The 16,981-nt window shown below is 41.4% G+C and overlaps 1 protein-coding gene across 1 annotated transcript in view; it reads right to left on the bottom strand.

Annotated features, from left to right (window-relative positions):
- The window catches only part of Rhag (Rh associated glycoprotein), a 28,970-nt gene that overhangs the window by 7,130 nt on the left and 4,859 nt on the right, over positions 1-16,981 (bottom strand). The window contains exons 2-5 of the mRNA XM_008825235.1: positions 10,044-10,227; positions 9,693-9,843; positions 7,263-7,410; positions 6,842-7,008 (exon numbers count right to left, since the gene is read on the bottom strand). Of these exons, the coding sequence (XP_008823457.1) occupies positions 6,842-7,008; positions 7,263-7,410; positions 9,693-9,843; positions 10,044-10,227 (650 nt within the window). The remainder of the gene's footprint in view (positions 1-6,841; positions 7,009-7,262; positions 7,411-9,692; positions 9,844-10,043; positions 10,228-16,981) is intronic.

Raw genomic sequence — 16,981 nt, 5'->3', positions numbered from 1 at the left:
AGGATTATGGATTATAGATACACATTTCCATGACTGGCATTCAATTTTAAAAATAGAGGCTGGAGGGCTGGAGAGATGGCTCATCATTTAAGAGCACTGGTTGCTCTTGCAGAGGACCCCAGTTTAGTACGCACACGGAACCATCCATAACTCCAGTTCCAGGAGATCTTATGTCAATGCCCTCCTCTGACCTTTATGGGCATTGCATGACAAAGGTGCACTTATACACATGCAGGCAATACATTCATACACATAAAATAAAAAAATAAAATATTAAGAAATAGGGGCTGAGATATGGCTCAGTGTTAAGAGCACTGGCTGCTCTTGCAGAAGACATCGGGTCCAGTCCCAGCATCCCTAGGTGGCTCACTGTCCACAACTCCAGTTCCAGGGGCTTTGACACCCTCATCTGGTCTTCCCAGGCACTGCATGTATGTATGCAACTTAAATTCATGCAGGCAACACACTCATACATATAAAAATTTAAATAAATAAATAAAATTTAAAAGTTTTTTTTCTATATCTCAGTTCTGTTGATGGTTGATGGTTTCCTTTGCTATGCAGATTTTTTCTTTTTAGTTTTAACTTCTTAAAATTTTATTTTTATGTACTCTGAGAAGTTCGTGCACATATACAATATATTTTTATTAGCATTGCTTTTCAAAAAATAACATGATTGTGCCTCCTCCCCAGTTAGACTTCCTGCCAGGCCGCCATGGCAACCAGGAAGGCCGCACTTGGCTGGTGCCTGAGATGGAGATCTAGCACTACCACACCTAGTGCAGTGGAAGTGGACCCCAAGCTCTTCAAGCATCTATCAACCAGGCTCATCACCAGTGACAACATGAATGAACTCCTTGGGGAGTTGAAGCTGGTGCGGCACTTGAAGGAGAAGACCCTGTGGCAAGGAGCCAGTCCCCCGGAGGCCCAGCTGACCCAATTGCACAAGTATTTGACTGCTACCTTGGACCAAGAAAACCTCAAGTCAGAATTCCTACAAGAATCCAAACTGATCATGGCCAAGTTGAAGCTTCAGCTTATTGGGGAAGCCTGCGATACCAAAGATGGAGGGTTGGTGGAAGAGAGTCTTAAGGAGGACTTTGCCCTTGTGCATTTATAGCATGGTTCCTCAGAGCCCTCACAAGTCAAAAGCCATCTGGATGATAATGGCTGTGGTTGCTGCTGCTGCTCATGCTGGAAAAACTTGAGTGACTTGGGGGCCTTCATGGGCTTCTCCAGCATAACCATGGTGGCCTCCCACCAGGCAGAATGCTAGCTCAAGGCTGGGTTCAACAGCTGAGCAATGAGTGGGGATCTGACTAGTGGACAGGAGCAGAACCCAGGCCTCCGGCCATCTTGGGCCTGTCCCCTCTAGCCAAAGGATTATACCTGAAGGATTTTGACTAGAAGAGCAAAATTTTAGCCAGTCAAATGAAGTAGCAGTGTTCCAGGGGGGTCCAACTCCCTCTTCTAACCACTGATGACATTATGGGACATGAATGTACTAATATACATGCAGAGAGAAACACTGCTTGAGAGCCCAAGAACTTAAGGAAAGAAAGAGAACTATAACTGCGGACCCCGCCTGTGAACTGAAGTCATGGTCCCTTCCCATGAGCTCAAGCTGTGATCCTCTCCTGTGAGCAGGAGCATCCTATCCTGAGAGCTGGAGCTGTGGTTCTTCCTGTGAGCTGGACCTGTGGTTCTTCCTGTGAGCTGGACCTGTGGTCCTCTCCTGTGGGCTGGAGCTGTGATTCCTCCTGTGAGCTGGAGTCATGAACCCTTCCCATGGGCTGGAGCTGCAGTCCCCTCCTGTGAGCTGAAGCTGTGTTCCTCCTCTGTGAGTTGGAGCTGTGATTCCCTGCCTGTGAGCCAGAGCTGTGGTTCCCTTTCTGTGAACTGGAGCTGTGGTCCTCTCCTGTGGATTGAAGTCATGATCCTCTCCTGTGAACTGGAGATGTAGTTCCCTCTTATATGGGCTGGAGCTATGGTCCTCTCCTATGAGCTGGAGCTGTGATTCCCCTCCTGTGAACTGGAGCTGTGATCCCCCTCCTGTGAGCTGGAGCTGTGGTCCCCTCCTGTGGACTGGTCCTGTCCCTCCTGAGAGCTAAAGCTGTAGTTCCCCTCCTATAAATTGGAGCTGTGATCCCCTCCTGTGAGTTGGAGTTGTGGTCTTCTCCTGTGAGCTGGAGCTGTGGACCACTCACATGAGCTGAAGCTGTGGTCCCTTCCCATGAGCTGGAGTCCTGGTCTTCTCCTGTGAACTAGAGTCATGGTCCTCTCCTGTGAACTGGGGCTGTGGGCCCCTCCTATGAGCTGGAGTAGTGGTTCCCTCCTGTGAGCTGGAGCTGTGGTTCTCCTCATTTGATCTGGAATTCTGGTCCTCTCCTGTGAGCTGGAGTCATGATCCTCTCCTGTGAGCTGGAGCTGTGGTTCTTCCTATGAGCTGGAGCTGTGGTTTCCCTCCTGTGAGCTAGAGTAATGGTCTTCTGCTGTGAATTGGAGCTGTGGACCCTGTGAGCTGGAGCTATGATCTTCTCCTGTGGGCTGGAGTCCTCTCCTATGAGCTAGAGTTGTGGTTCCCCTCCTGTGGGCCTCTCTTGTTGAAATGGAGCTCTGGTTCCCCTCCTGTAAGCTGGAGCTATGGTTCTCCACCTGTGAGCCAGAGCTGTGGTCCCCTCCAATGAGAAGGAGCTGTTGTCCCCTCCAGTGATCCGGAGCTATGGCCCCCTCCTGTGAGAGGTAATTGTGGTACACTCATAATAATATGGACTCCCAGTCCTAGGAGGGATGATCAGAATGAACTGTGCTGGGTCAGGTATTCACCCACTGTTGAAGATTAATACATCTTTCAACTCTCGCTGGAGAGGTTTTCTTATGCAGCAGATGGTGATTGACACAGAAACTTACGGCTTTCTAATGTGCAGGGAGGAAGGGGCTGCAGAGTGTTTATCTCTGGGTGGGACGCCTCTGTCAGGCTTCAGAAGCTCAGGACTTGGGAGTCATTGCAGAGGAGGGGGTGGAGGGATTATAAGAGCCAGAGGTGGTGGATGACCATGGGGATAGGGAGGGTGGGGGGGAGGAGTTCTCCAGACAGCTGGCCAGTGTCTTATATAAACTCACAGCAATGTTGACAGCATGCACAAGTCCTATCCAAGCTCAAGTGGATGAGCCCATATTGGAGAACACTGGGGGATCCAAGTTAGACTCTATAGGCTTTATTACCCAGAGAGAATATATTGAATTAAGTGTATGTGTGTGGGGGGGAATGCAGGGAGGTGTGGATGGGAGAGGGGATATAAATGCCATCAAAGTATATTGTCTGGAAATCCAAAAATTCAATAAAAATGCTAAAAAAATTAACAAGATTATATTGAAAAACTGTATACTGGGGAATTTGGAAATGGAGTGAATGCCAAATATAAAGCAAAAGTAATACATTTCACAGTATTTTTGAAATGACAGTACATTTTTGTCAGTAAATAATTCTAAAAAATTATAGTAGACATGTAGAATTGAGAATTAATTCCATGCAATTACAATTTGTCAATTCTTGGGATTATTTCCTGTGCTATATTAATTCTTTTCGGTAAGGTTCTTGCCTTTGCCTATATCCTGAAGTATTTTCTTATAGTAATTCCAGAGTTTCAGGTCTTAAATCCATTTGGAGTTGGGGTTCTGTGTGTGTGTGTGTGTGTGTGTGTGTGTGTGTGTGTGTGTGTGATGCTGTTTTATTACTAAGGTTCTATGGTATAGATTGAGATCAGGCATTGTAATGCTGCAGTGTTGCTCTGCCTGCTTAGGATTTCTTTGATTATTCAGGATCTTTTGTTTTTCCACATGAGTTTAAATAGTTTCTTCTATTTGTGAAGCATGTCCTTGGGGTCTTGATGGTTCTATCTTGAATTGGTAGATTACTTTCGTTAATAAATTCATTTTCACAATGTTCTGCAAATACATCTGACAGGGGATTAATAGCTAGAATTTAAAAAGAACTTCATAAATTCAAAGCATACAACCAATAAATAGGCAAAATAATTGAATAAATTTCTCAAAGGAGGAAATACAAATGATCAACAAATACTTGGAAAAGTGCTGAATCTCCTTAGTCACAAGAGACATGAAAGTTTAAAGTTCTTTGAACTTTCATTGTCCCTCAATCAGAAGAGCTTTCATCCAGAAAGAAATCATGACAAATGCTGGGAGAGGCTAGGAAGAAAGGAGAACCCTTTATACTGCTGATGTGCAGCCACTGTGGATGTCAGTATTCAGGTTCCTCAAAGGCTGACATAGAGCTACATATGTTACAGCTATACCACTCCTAGTAGGAACCTGAAGGATAGTCAGAATAACACAAAGATACTTGTGTAGCCATATATATTGCTGCAGTATTCACAGTAGCCAAGATACGGAATGAGCCTAATACCCATCAATATTTTGAGGGGAGGATGGGAACCACCAAATGTGGAGGGGGAGGGTAGTTTCCTTCCTCCTCCCAAAAGAGGGAAGTGGGGGTGAATAAAGACAAATATAATGATATATATGTACGAAAATGAAACCTATTTTTTGCACGCTAACCAAAATGATTAAAACACCAATTAAATTAAACATGAATTAAAAATATCAATTAAATCACATGTGAAAGAAGAGGAAACTATAAAAATGACTTCACTCGTGTTGAAAAATAAAGAAGTTATTTGTAATTGTACACACATTTGTGATCTGTAATTGAGGACAACTACAAGCTGTTGACCTTTGATATCTTTGTTTCTAGGTTGGTAATGGATGAGACTTCATGAATCAGTGGTGGGAGGAATGTTAGAAAATTGAAAGAAATTGCACTGAGGGTAGGGGAGTGTGCAGAACAAATATGTATATATACATACATATATACATATACACGTATGTACGTATACACATATGCACACACATACATACATATATACATATACACACATATACAGATATACACATGTACACATATACACACATACAAACATATACACATATACATACATATATAAAATATGTATATATACACATATACACACGTATATATAATTTGTAGAATATGTTTTTGGTTATAATAATCCAAGCAGAGTTATGGCTACTGTGAGTCTTGTAAAATCTATACTCCAACTCCCAATCTTTAGAAGAAATAGACAGTGAAATATACACCCTGCTTATGAAAGACAGCAGCTCTTACAGGTGTTGTCTACTGAGCATATGTGAAGACAGAGAAAGAGAACCAACTCTTGTTCACCAAAATTCTCAGAAACTGCCAGTCTGGCTGTTCTACTTAAAGAGTTTGGTAGTTGTCATTTTGAAAGAGAAGCGGAGCTATCATGTATGATTTTTTTTATTAAAGTGTTTATATTTTTCTTTGGTAATATAATTTGTAAAGAGCTGACATATTTGTTCTCAACTGTGCTTTAAAATAGACAATGTAACTGGGCATGGTGGCACATGCCTTTAATCCCAGCACTTGGGAGGTAGAGGCAGGTACGCTTCTGTGAGTTCAAAGCCAGCCTGTTCTACATAGTGAGTTCCAGATCAGCCGGGGCTACAGGGAGATCCTGTCTCAAAAAAGCAAAAAAGCAAGCAAGCAAACAAGCAAACAACAAGCAAAGACAATGTAGCACCTGTTTCCTTCCCCAGGTTGACAAAGGAGAGAGTCTGACCTGAGGCATTCTGTAGCTCACAGGCAAGAAATGAAGAGGTCAAGTAGGTGGATTTAAAACAAGATGTCATTTTATTCTGACTTTAGGTACACAAAAGTTGAAAAATTAGTTCAGAAAATGTCTATAGATCCACCTGTGTTTCTCCAACATTGACATCTTACATAAACATGAAAAAGAATTATTGTTGGTGGACTACTACTAAAAATTTTGTTTGAATTTCAGTGGTAACCAAACGGTTCTTTCTCTAGAACTGTATTCAGGATTGTTCTTTAAAACTTTTTTTTGTTTTTGAGAAATTTATACATCTATACAATGAAATATAATTGTATCTCACCCCCACTTTCCCTTCCAACTCCTTCCGTATCCCCATAATAGGGCCCCCTCTGAATTTCATGTTTTTTTTTTTGTCTTTTTGAGACAAGGTCTCCCTGTAGCCACAGCTGACTTGGAACTTACTATGTAGACCAGGCTGGCCTTGATCTATGAAGAGATCCACTGCCTCTGCCTTCTGAATGCTGGAATTAAAGACATACACCACCATACCCAGCTCAATGCTTGACTGGATTCCACATCCAGTCAAGCTGATGACTAAGCTTACTTAACCATTGCAGACTAATGATTATCATTTTATGCTTGGAGAAGTTTCTGATGGGGCTTCTGCAGCTCTGTGTGGGAGCTAAGTACTCAGTTTCTGCCCACAGAGTGTACGAGAAATAGCCCCAAAGTGGAGGGTACACTAGCTCTGGAGACTGAGGGCTTAGGGAATTCTGTAGAGCCACAGTGATCACGGGCACCTGCCCAAATGTGACTTTTCTGTATGTTAATTTTCAATATTTTCCTAACCAAGGCACCAACTTTTATGTAACTGGCCTACTTTGGTCGATAATTCATGTGAGGCTCAGCAACTACCAGATCCTTGGTTTGGCTCTCTACTGTGTTCGCTACCCTCAACAGCAAGAGAATATTATGAGGGATTTTAACTTACCAGAATAGATACTGAGTGAAAGAATGGGTGACTATTATTTTCAAAACATTTTCCAGGGTCTGCAGTTTTGGGTTTTTTCCTGGTAGCTCAGCTCTGATGTAGCAGTGATCAGGTCATCTGAGCAATTGTCAACACTGCTAAAGAAGCTTTCACTGGGACTAATATTGACACTTACCATATCAAGCTTGCCTCGGTGCTCAACAAGGCTGGAGAAAGCATAGGCTGTGATCACACAGGTGACAAGGGACAAGTAGGTGTTGACGATCGCTCTATACTGCTTTTCTCCAGGTTCAGCGATGACTGAATTAAAACTGGGCCAAAATATCCACAGAAAAAGTGTCCCTGTAAATCATAAACACAGCTTAGTAGGGAAGACCATGTCAGAGGGGCAGTTTGCTTTGGGCACTGATACTATTTATGGTTTTAGGCTTTGTTATGTAAGAATGAGGGACAAGGGAAAGCACTGAGCCACCATAAGCACAGCCATCTCCAAAGGTAGCCAGCCCCTTTCTGAGTATCTTCACAACCCCGTTGAAGTTAACTTTCCATCAGTTCTCATCAAATAGACACGAATATGGCAAGCTCATCCCACTCACCGATCATGGCGAACAAGTCAGAGTGGTATACAGATTCTTCATTCTTGTGTTTCTGTCTCAGACCAGATCGATATAAGATGCCTGCTACAGCTAAGCCAAAGTAGGCCCCAAAGGCGTGGATCGTCATCGATGCCCCAACATCTGAGGCCTGTGCAGACAAAATGACATTTGTGTAAAGGGAGGTGAACCTGGGTCTTGTTATAGGAGGAAAGTCAATGAAAGAATTGTTTCAAAGAGAGAGGGAAGGAGTAAGGGAGGGAGGGAGAAAAGGGAGAGAGAAAGAGAGAGAGAGAGAGAGAGAGAGAGAGAACAGGAATGCTAAACTAAAAAGTACTATAAGCATTTGAGACAGGCAGAGCTGGCTTCTAGGTCACGTACTTCTAGTGATGTCACTGTTGACAACTTACTGCTCTTCTCTGAATCTCAGGTTTTGTAGATGAGGATGAATTACCCTCCTAATAGAGTTAGGTTGATGGTCAGATGAAGGCATATTCGTGAAGAGCCAGATCCTTAGAGGGAAGTCAGTAGATGCTAGGCTACTTTTTTAGGTTTGAGAGATTCTCAGTGAACTATTATGTATTGCATTTGACACATAACAAAAATGATTTACATTTCTTTGACATTGCAGTTAAAGCTCATTAAAAAAAACCCCTTAAATTACAATTGTTTATTTACTTGTACACACATGTGAAAGTGTGCCAGGTGGAGGATAACTGTGGACTCGGTGCTCTTATTTCACTATGTGGGTCTCAGGTATTGAACTCGGGTTATCAGCTTTGGCAGCAAGCACCTTTATCCACTGAGCCATCACACTGACCCATATTGAAATTCATTTACATGCAGCTCAAAGACTTGATCTTTAAAAAGGTCAGTGCTTTCCCCTTAATACTTCATTCTCCTTTATAACAGTATAAAAACCAGCTGAAGCCCAAGACTGATTTGAAAAGATAGATTTTATTCCCTTTACAGGACTTGGTATGGGTTTAATCAAGTATTTTTCCATTTTCTTCCTCTAGAGAGAAAATTCAGGGTGCTAAGGCTGCAACACCGCCCTACACATACTGAGACAGGAAAACATTATATGTTTATGTAACATTCATTGTTACTTCCTCTCAGAACCCTTGCTTGCTTTTTCAATCTAAACTCAGTAGTCTTTCTTAGTACCTCCATTTGCCACTATGCATTTTCTGTGTCTTTGGGTGGGTGGGCTATATTATAGTTTGGCAATATGCTGTTCCCCAGGGTTCACATATTGAAGCCTTGGTCTGCAATGCAGCAGTGTTCAGAGGTGTGACTTTTAGGAAGTGATTGCGTCATGAAGGCTCAGATATCTTCAGTGGATTAATCCAATGAAAGGTTCACAACTGAATGAACTGTTAGGAGTTGGTGGGAAGCATCTTACTGGGAGAGTGACTGTGTCCCCAGCTCCTTTCCCTATGCTTCCTGCCCACCATGGCGTGAGCTGCTTTGTTCCACTGCATGCTCCCCAACATGAAGGTCTGCCTCACTATGGACCCAGAAATGATGGAGCCAGTGACTATGAAACCCGTGAAAACGTGAGTCAAAATATACTTTTCCCCTTCGATTGACTTACTCAGATATTTTGCCTCAAACAAAATTAACAGAGTAAATGTATAATTATTTGACTTTTGTCTAACTCATACACTATAAGCTCTATAAAGACAGAAACCTTAACTATTGCATTTGTTGCTAAATCACCAAAACTTAGGGGATTAAAATATTTGGCTTTGAATTTAATGTTGAACACAAATATAAATAAATGACAGAAAAATACAGGAGAGTGATCAGAAATAATCTATTTGTTATCTTTGGGAAAATCAATGAAATTTTCATGAAGCAGAACAATTTTATTTTTACAGGGTCTCCCTGGAAGGAACTCGCTATGTAGACCAGGCTGGCCTCGATCTCAGAGATCTGCCTGCCTCTGCCTTCTGAGGACTGGGATTAAAGCTGTTCACCACCATGCCCGGCATGAGAAGAAGAAATTTGACCTATGCCTTAACCCACACCTATGTAAGGCTTTATACAGGGTTATTCACCTAACAATAAAGTATAAGTAGGAATTAGTAACTAAGGTTGACAGGCAATACAGTGTAATAAAAAGAGAGAGTTAGAAAAAATGTTTAAATCCAGGCTCAGGTGAATTATTTAATCTGTGATCATTTTGTCATGTATAAATTGTAATAACAATGATAACCATCTTTCATAGTTTTGTGAAGATGAAATGATATAATGTGTAAAAAAAAAACCCAGTTTTGCAACAAGCACTCAGTAAGTAATGGGCATTTTGGCTATTTATTCTTTAATCACTCTCATTAAGGTTTGTCCTTATGTAGAGCAGGCGACCATGGCATATGGTGGTCAGAGCTGAGATTCAGAACAAGAAAAGTATAAATCTTCTCTCCTTACCTCAAATATAGTAGTAACCAGATATTCATTGCCAGCAAAGACAGCAATTTCTAGAATTGTCATGATCAGCATTTGGATGGGACTTGTTTTCCCCAGGACAGCTCCAAAAGAAATCAGAACCGTGGCTGTACTGAAGTCTGCATGTATCATACTGAGGGAGAAAGAAAGAATCAATTGAAGGGCAACGTACACCAAAATAAAGCTGTAAACTAGAAGGTTAAACTGTGGTATTAATTCCATTCATGGGAGCCTCACCCTCAATGACTTTATCACCTTCCAATTTAGGAGTTGATATTTCATCATATGAACTTCAATGTGGGGGTGCAGACACTCACAGTCAAAGATGCTCACCTTTTAATTCCAATGTGAAATTTCTTTCCATGGGTGTGAAGGAGCCCCTGCAGAATGGTACCCCACTGGAGGCCCAGAGCAGCAATGAAGAGGTTGAAACCCACACCACTGAAGCCGTATTTCTTCAGGAAGGTCATGAGGAAGCCAAATCCAACAAATATCATGACATGCACATCTTGGAAAACTGAAAAGGCAGGAGGAAAAACGTTTGAATAAAAAGCACAAGTCACATCATCTCATTTAGTAAATTGAGTGTATGTCGTTTGTAAATGTTTTCCACCTTTGTATAAAAACTGAGCAAGGAGAGCAGTAACTGACAATGAATGGTGACCATTGTTATCCTCTGCCTGGTATTACACTCATTGATGTTGCCTGGGATGCCCAGGACTAGGTAAGTATAAAGCCATCAACACTGGGGCTGCACACTGGTCACAAGATCTTGCTACGTTATTCAGTGTTCGATCCTTCTCTTGGACAACTATGAACTACTCTATTGTGTTTTTTCATCTTCTTCCTGAAGAACTTTTGAAAAATGGTTTTCCACCCAAAGGAAGGGGGCTGGTTAGTTTTTGCCAAATTTATACAGGCATGCCTGAGAAGAGGAACTCAAAACTGAGGAATTACTTCCAATAGGCTGACCTGTGGTCATGTCTGGGAATCATTTTCTTAAATTGCTAATGTAGGAGGGCCTAACCCGTTGTTGGTGGTACCAACCCTAGACAGGTGGGCCTGGACTATATAAGAAACACAGCTGAGCAAGCCAGGGGAAGCAAACAAGTAAGCAGTGTTCTTCCATTGTGTCTGCCTCAGGTCCTGCCTTCAGGTTCCTGCTTTGAGCTCCTGCCCTGGGTTCCTTTCAAAATGGACTGTGACCCTAGTTGCTTTGGACATGGTCTTTATCACAGTAGCAAACAAGTAACTAGAACAGAAAGCATTTCAGAAAATGGTGCAAATGCCATCCCTTATTAAAAGATTTTCCCAATACTTCAAGGGAAAATGAATATTTTTTATTATTTACATCGTTTTCTGTATATGCCTCAGCTTCACTTGTCACACTGTACTAAGATTTATTTAGCAAGCACAACACCGTAATAAGTAGTCAAGGTAGTGCACATCTCCTCTTCTACTAAACATTTATTTATTTAATCTGTATGAGTGCTTCGCCTGTATGTAAGTGCACTCATGCAGTGCCTGCAGAGGCCAGAAGAGGGCACTGGAACCTCTTGAACAGGAGTTACAGATAGTTGCAGCCACCTTATGGATACTGAGAAGCAGACTGGCTCCTCTAAAAGAGCAGCTAGTGCTCTTAACTGTTGAGCCATCTGTCCAGCCCCTCTACTAGATTTTCCATTGTTTGTATGCTTGCTTGCAGTGCTGGGTATTGAAGCCAGGAACTTGGAAATAAACCCCCAAACAGACAGAGGAAACCACATATATAAGCCATGTATGAGTAGTAAACAGCTTGGCCAAGATTTAAAGGCAAACAAGCACAAGGGGAAAATGTGCCTAGAAAGCAGGTCTCTGAGGAAACTGACATTTTTGATTATGAACCTAAGATCTAGTTAGGAGACTTGTTTGTAATCATAAAGTAGATCGAAGTAAGGATCCAGTTTTACTTCACTGTTTTTATTTATTTATTATAAAATCTAATTTTTCCTGTTTTATTTTTATTTTATGTGTGTGCATTGTGTGCATGTATGCAAGTGCACCCGTGCATGTCATGCAATGCCCACAGAGGACAGAAGAGGGTGTCGGATCCCCTGGAACTGTAGTTACAGACGGTTGTTACCTGCTGTAGGTGTTGCGTCTTCTGCAAGAACAGCCAGTGCTCTTAACTGCAGAGCCACCTCTCCAGCCCTATTTTTAAATGATTCTTTGGTAATTTCTCATGGATATGAATACAGTCTATTTAGATCATATCCACTGCCCCACTCCCTCTCTAAGGCCTCCCAGACCTACCCTTCGCACATCCCCTTCCCCCACTTTATGTCTTCTTCCCTCTTTTTTGGGTTTTAATAACCCACTGAGTCCAGTTAGTGCTGCCTATATGCACATGGGAGTAGGGTGTCATCCACTGGAGTGTCAAACTACCATGGATCACTCTGAAGAACACTGACACTCCCTCTCCCTCAGTGACCATCAGCTGCCAGTGGCTCCTCAGTGAAGGGGTGAGGCCTTGTGAGCTCTTTCCTTCCCTCTCCATGCTAGAGTGTTGACTAGCTTGATCTTGTGCAGACCACCACAGGTGCTGGGAATCCAAGTGCAACCATTCTGTCATGCCAGAAGATATTATTTCACAGCAATCTTCCTCAACATCTGGCTCTTACAACCTTTCTGTCCCCTTTTCCTCAATGTTTTCTGAACCTTATATGTTTGGGTGCGGGGAGTAGTGTGAGACAGATGTCCCATTAGATACTTAAACTATTTTAAAAATCATCATATAAAGTTACTTGTTAAGTACATTTCAATAGTATTTTATTATTATTATTATTATTATTATTATTATCATTTAGAGTAGTCTTGTTCTCTGTAATCTACTGATTTAAAAATGTTCAGTAATCAACTAATTAAAAATATTTTATTCAGTACTTTAGTGTCCTCCATTGGGAAGAATTATCCTGAAGATCCCATTTCTCTTATCTTCTATGGAAAATCAGGCATTTCATACATGGCAATGGGATTTTATGTATTAGTTGTGAGGCAGTATTCTATGTTTTATTTTTATTTTTTATTTGTTTTTGAGATTTCATAGTTGTATACAATAAAATATGATCATATCTATTCCTATTTCCCCCCCGTCCAGCTCCCCATCACATCCTCTTTAATTCTTGTTACTGATTTCTGCCACAAGAGGGCAAGGCAGTTCAGCCATTATTTAAGTTGTTAAGGAGCTTATAAAGATGAAGGCTGTTGACGGTTCCCAAAAATGCTCATAGACAATTAGGATAGCATAATACCCTTTACTCTGCATTAAGAGCTCGAGAATGGGAGCAAGGCAAAGGGCCCATTTAGTTATGTGTAGCAAGACTCTGCCTTTGAAATAACAAACTGTGCATTCTGTAAAGGAAAAGGGGATTTCTTTAGGAATTTACAGGTTGGGAAGATTTTTTAAGTAACTTTAAGAAAAGAATTTCCAAGACATTTTTTTTTGGTCTTTTTGAGATGGGGTCTCCCTGTAACTCATTGAGTAGACCTGGCTGGCCTTGAATTCACAGAGATCTACCTGCCTCTGCCTCCTGAGTGCTGGGACTAAAGGAATGTGCCACCATGACTGGCTCCAAGACATTTCTAAATAAGAGTGCACTGACAATATTTGGGGGCATATTTATTTGTTACAACATGATGGGGTGCAATGCGACTATTGTACTGAGGACAGAGATTGGTGCTGCTGGTAAATAGGCCCTGTGCACAGCTTGGCCCCATCACAAGGAGTTATCTGGTTCAAAATGTGAATAGTGCCACTGTTGAGAAGCCCTCATTCCTGTCAAATAATGCTTTTATAAGGATTCAAAGTGTTATCAAACTTTTTCTTCTTTAAACCAAAGGGAAAATTCTAACTTGACATATTGAAGAATTTCTTACTAGAGAGCCCAGTAGTGTCACACTTTTCTTCTTTAGTTCCCATTATTTTTAAATATTTTATTTATTATTTTACGAGTGTATTATTGCCTGCATGTATGTGAGTGCACCTGTGTTATGCAATGCCGCAGAGGTCAGAAAAGGACTTTGGATTCCCCTGGAACTGGAGTTAAGGATGGTTTGTAGCCATGTGGGTGCTGGGAATTGAACTTGGGTCCTCTGCAAGAGCCGTCAGTGCTCCTAACCGCTGAGCCGTCTTCCAGCATCTTTAGTTTCCATTTTAAATAATTTTTAGTTATTTTACAAAATGATGGGTTTCATTATGATAGTTTTCATACATACATGTCATTGTACTTGGATCATATTCATCCCCCATTGGTCCTCTCACTGGTCTCCCTCCCCCAGACCTTCCCCCTTCCTGCTTGGTCACACTTACTTATAGGTGGTCAGTTTTTTCTTGCTCTTTTCTCCCTTGTCCATCGCCCTGTACCCTGAACCTTGGTAGCACTGTTTTGTTTTTATTGTAAAATATTGCCTTCTCAGAATGTCTTCTTTGTCCTATACCAACAGCCTGGAAATCTTCTAGAGCCTGTTCTAAAATTAATCCCCTGCTCAGTGCCAGGGGACACAGCTGTCACAGTGTGCTCATCCCTCTGATTGTGTTTCTTTTGTTTATATTGTTTGCTGTTTTATTGCTCCATAGGCTCACTTACCATTTTTCAAATAGACACCTGATAGAACACAGCCAACCACATACTCTTTCAGAAAAGAAACAAGGCAAGTATGAAGGTGAGAGTGGCGAAGATTTTATATAGTTACACATTGTTATTATTATTTTAGAATTTTCTGTGTATGAGTGTATGCCTGCATGATGTGTGTCTGTGTTGTGCAGTGATGGAGGGGGTCAGAAGAGGGCATCGGATTCCCCTGGAACTGGAGTTACAGTCAATTGTTAGCCACCTTGTGGGTGCTGGGAATTGAACCTGGGTCCTCTGCAAAAGCAAGCTAGTGCTTTTAGTCCCTGAACCATCTCTCCAGTTCCTGTACATACATTTTATTGGTGATATTATTTCACATTTCATGGAGACTACCTTGCAACTTGGACACACATATCTAGTTGTTCATCATGATTAAAATCATACTAAATATTTTGGCAGGACTATTTCCCAGAAGGTACTGTGCATTATCAGTGGACCCCATCAGGAGACACATCATTTATTTTTTCCACTACAGGTAATGATGAGTTATATCACACAGTTAAGTATACACTGCCAGAACTTGCCACTGTAAATGCCACTTGGCCCTGTGACTGAAAGGAATCTTAGCAATGATTCCTTCAGACTAGGAATGGTGTATTCTCCAATAATTCTTAGCCAGTGGCTTTAAATTTTATTGATGGTAGGCTGGAGAGATGGCTCAATAGTTAAGAGCACTGGCTGCTCTTGCAGAGGACCCGGGTTCTGTTCCCAGCACCCACATGGCAGCCAACAACTGTAACTCCAGTTCCAGGGATCTCAATACCCTCTTCTGGCCTCCCTGGGCATTGCACACACAAGTGCACATCCATAGAGGCAGGCAGAACACTCATACACATAAATATAAATGAATCAAAAAATTTGTAATTCATTGATGGCTTTACTGGACTAATCTATCACAATGGTAATGGCGATTTTTTTCTCCCTCTAGCACTCATTTAAAACCCTTTTAAAATCATACTTACATTTATCTATTTTCTGTCTCTATGTGTCTGTGTGTGTCTGCCTCTCTCTCTCTCTCATCTGTGTGTCTCTCTGCCTCTCTCTCGCTCTCTCGTGTGTGTGTCTGTGTCTGTGTGCATGTGTGCTGAAGCATGCAAGCGGAGGTCAGAAGACAACCTGAGGGCATAGGTTCTCTCTCTCCACCATGTGGATCCTGGTAATGAAGCTTAGGTGATCAGGCTTGATGGCAGGTGCCTTTACCCACTGAGCCATCTCACGTGCCCCTGTATCACTCTTTTTTATCTGTCTGGTTTTCTGGTGAGCACTGCTTCTGCCTCCTCTACTTCTTTCCTTGCATAGACTATTTCTATATGTTCACTGAGTCCTTTTTATTTCAGTTTCCACTACCATCTTATCATGTCTGCCATCCCATCTTTCCCCTCATTTGCCTCACTGGTACCCATTTAAGAGGCTCCCATGTTCTTTTGACATGTTGCCATTTGCCTGTAAGCACTTTGCTTATTTTATGCTTTTATTGCTCCGATTAGAAAGTATTTATTTTTTATGTGTGATTTTTTTTCCTGCATATGTGTACCACATACATGCAATGCTCACAGAATCCAGAAGAGGGCATAGGATCCTCTGGAACTGGACTTAAGAACAGGTTTTAGTCTCCTTGTAGTTGCTAAGGAACCAAACCTGGGTCCTCTGCAAGAGCAGTCATTGCTCTTAACCATGGAGTCATCTCTCCAGACCCTTATTACTCTAATTTTGAATCAACAAATTTCTTCAATGAGCCCTGGAGGGAGAATGGTATTCTGCACTTAAGATTTGAGGTCTAGCTTCCAGGCCTTACATGTAGACAGAAGTATCCCATTTAAAGGAAATAGTCAGGTTCTATTCTCTGGCTTGTGATTGTTAGGCCATAAATGACAGACTGCGCTCATTCATAACAATTCCAAGTAATAGAATGGCAATGGATAGTTTCCTAGGGATTGGTAACAATGGACAGACAATTGTGCATTATCTGCATCCTATTGGTGAAAAATGAATAAATGTAGGAATAAATCTGATGTGTAGCTTTTAAAAAACGTCATGGCCCTACATCCATTGCTAGTATGGGAAGTCAAAGTAAGTTTTGAAGGCTCTGTAAATCCTTTGGTAATTTGTTTATACATTCAATACTTCCAAAAGGGTGATCAATAGATATCTGAGTAGCCTGGAGACACTTTCAGAGAAGTTAGGAATTAAAATATTTTCATGGAAATTTTAAAATGTTGTTTGCCTTTTTCGACTGTGTTGATATTTCTACAGATGGTAAAAAATATTGGCATGTAGGATGACTCATCATCAAGGTGTTGCAGTAATCACGGGGTTCTTCACCACCACATGCTTTAAGGGAAAAAAATGCCAGTTTTACTAAGGAAGATGCCTTATGTACTCTTGAAATGTCGTGACTGCAGAAACAAAGTGCTTTTGTTATTGAGCTTTGAAATGAATGAGGAACTTCTCATGGACTTTCATTGCTATTTGAAAAATCGCTACTGCTTTGAATATTTGGTAGACATTTTCTACAAATGAATAAATAAACAAAGAAAGAAAGAAAAAGAAAGAAATGGTGGCTGCCATTTCAATTATGTTTGTCACCGTTGTTTTGCCATG

This window comes from Nannospalax galili, unplaced genomic scaffold, assembly GCF_000622305.1.
Source record: "Nannospalax galili isolate Female #2095 unplaced genomic scaffold, S.galili_v1.0 scaffold329, whole genome shotgun sequence".
Classification (NCBI taxonomy): Eukaryota; Metazoa; Chordata; class Mammalia; order Rodentia; family Spalacidae; genus Nannospalax; species Nannospalax galili.
The sequence above is the reverse complement of the archived record's forward strand: the minus strand, read 5'-3'. Positions and strand labels throughout refer to the sequence as shown.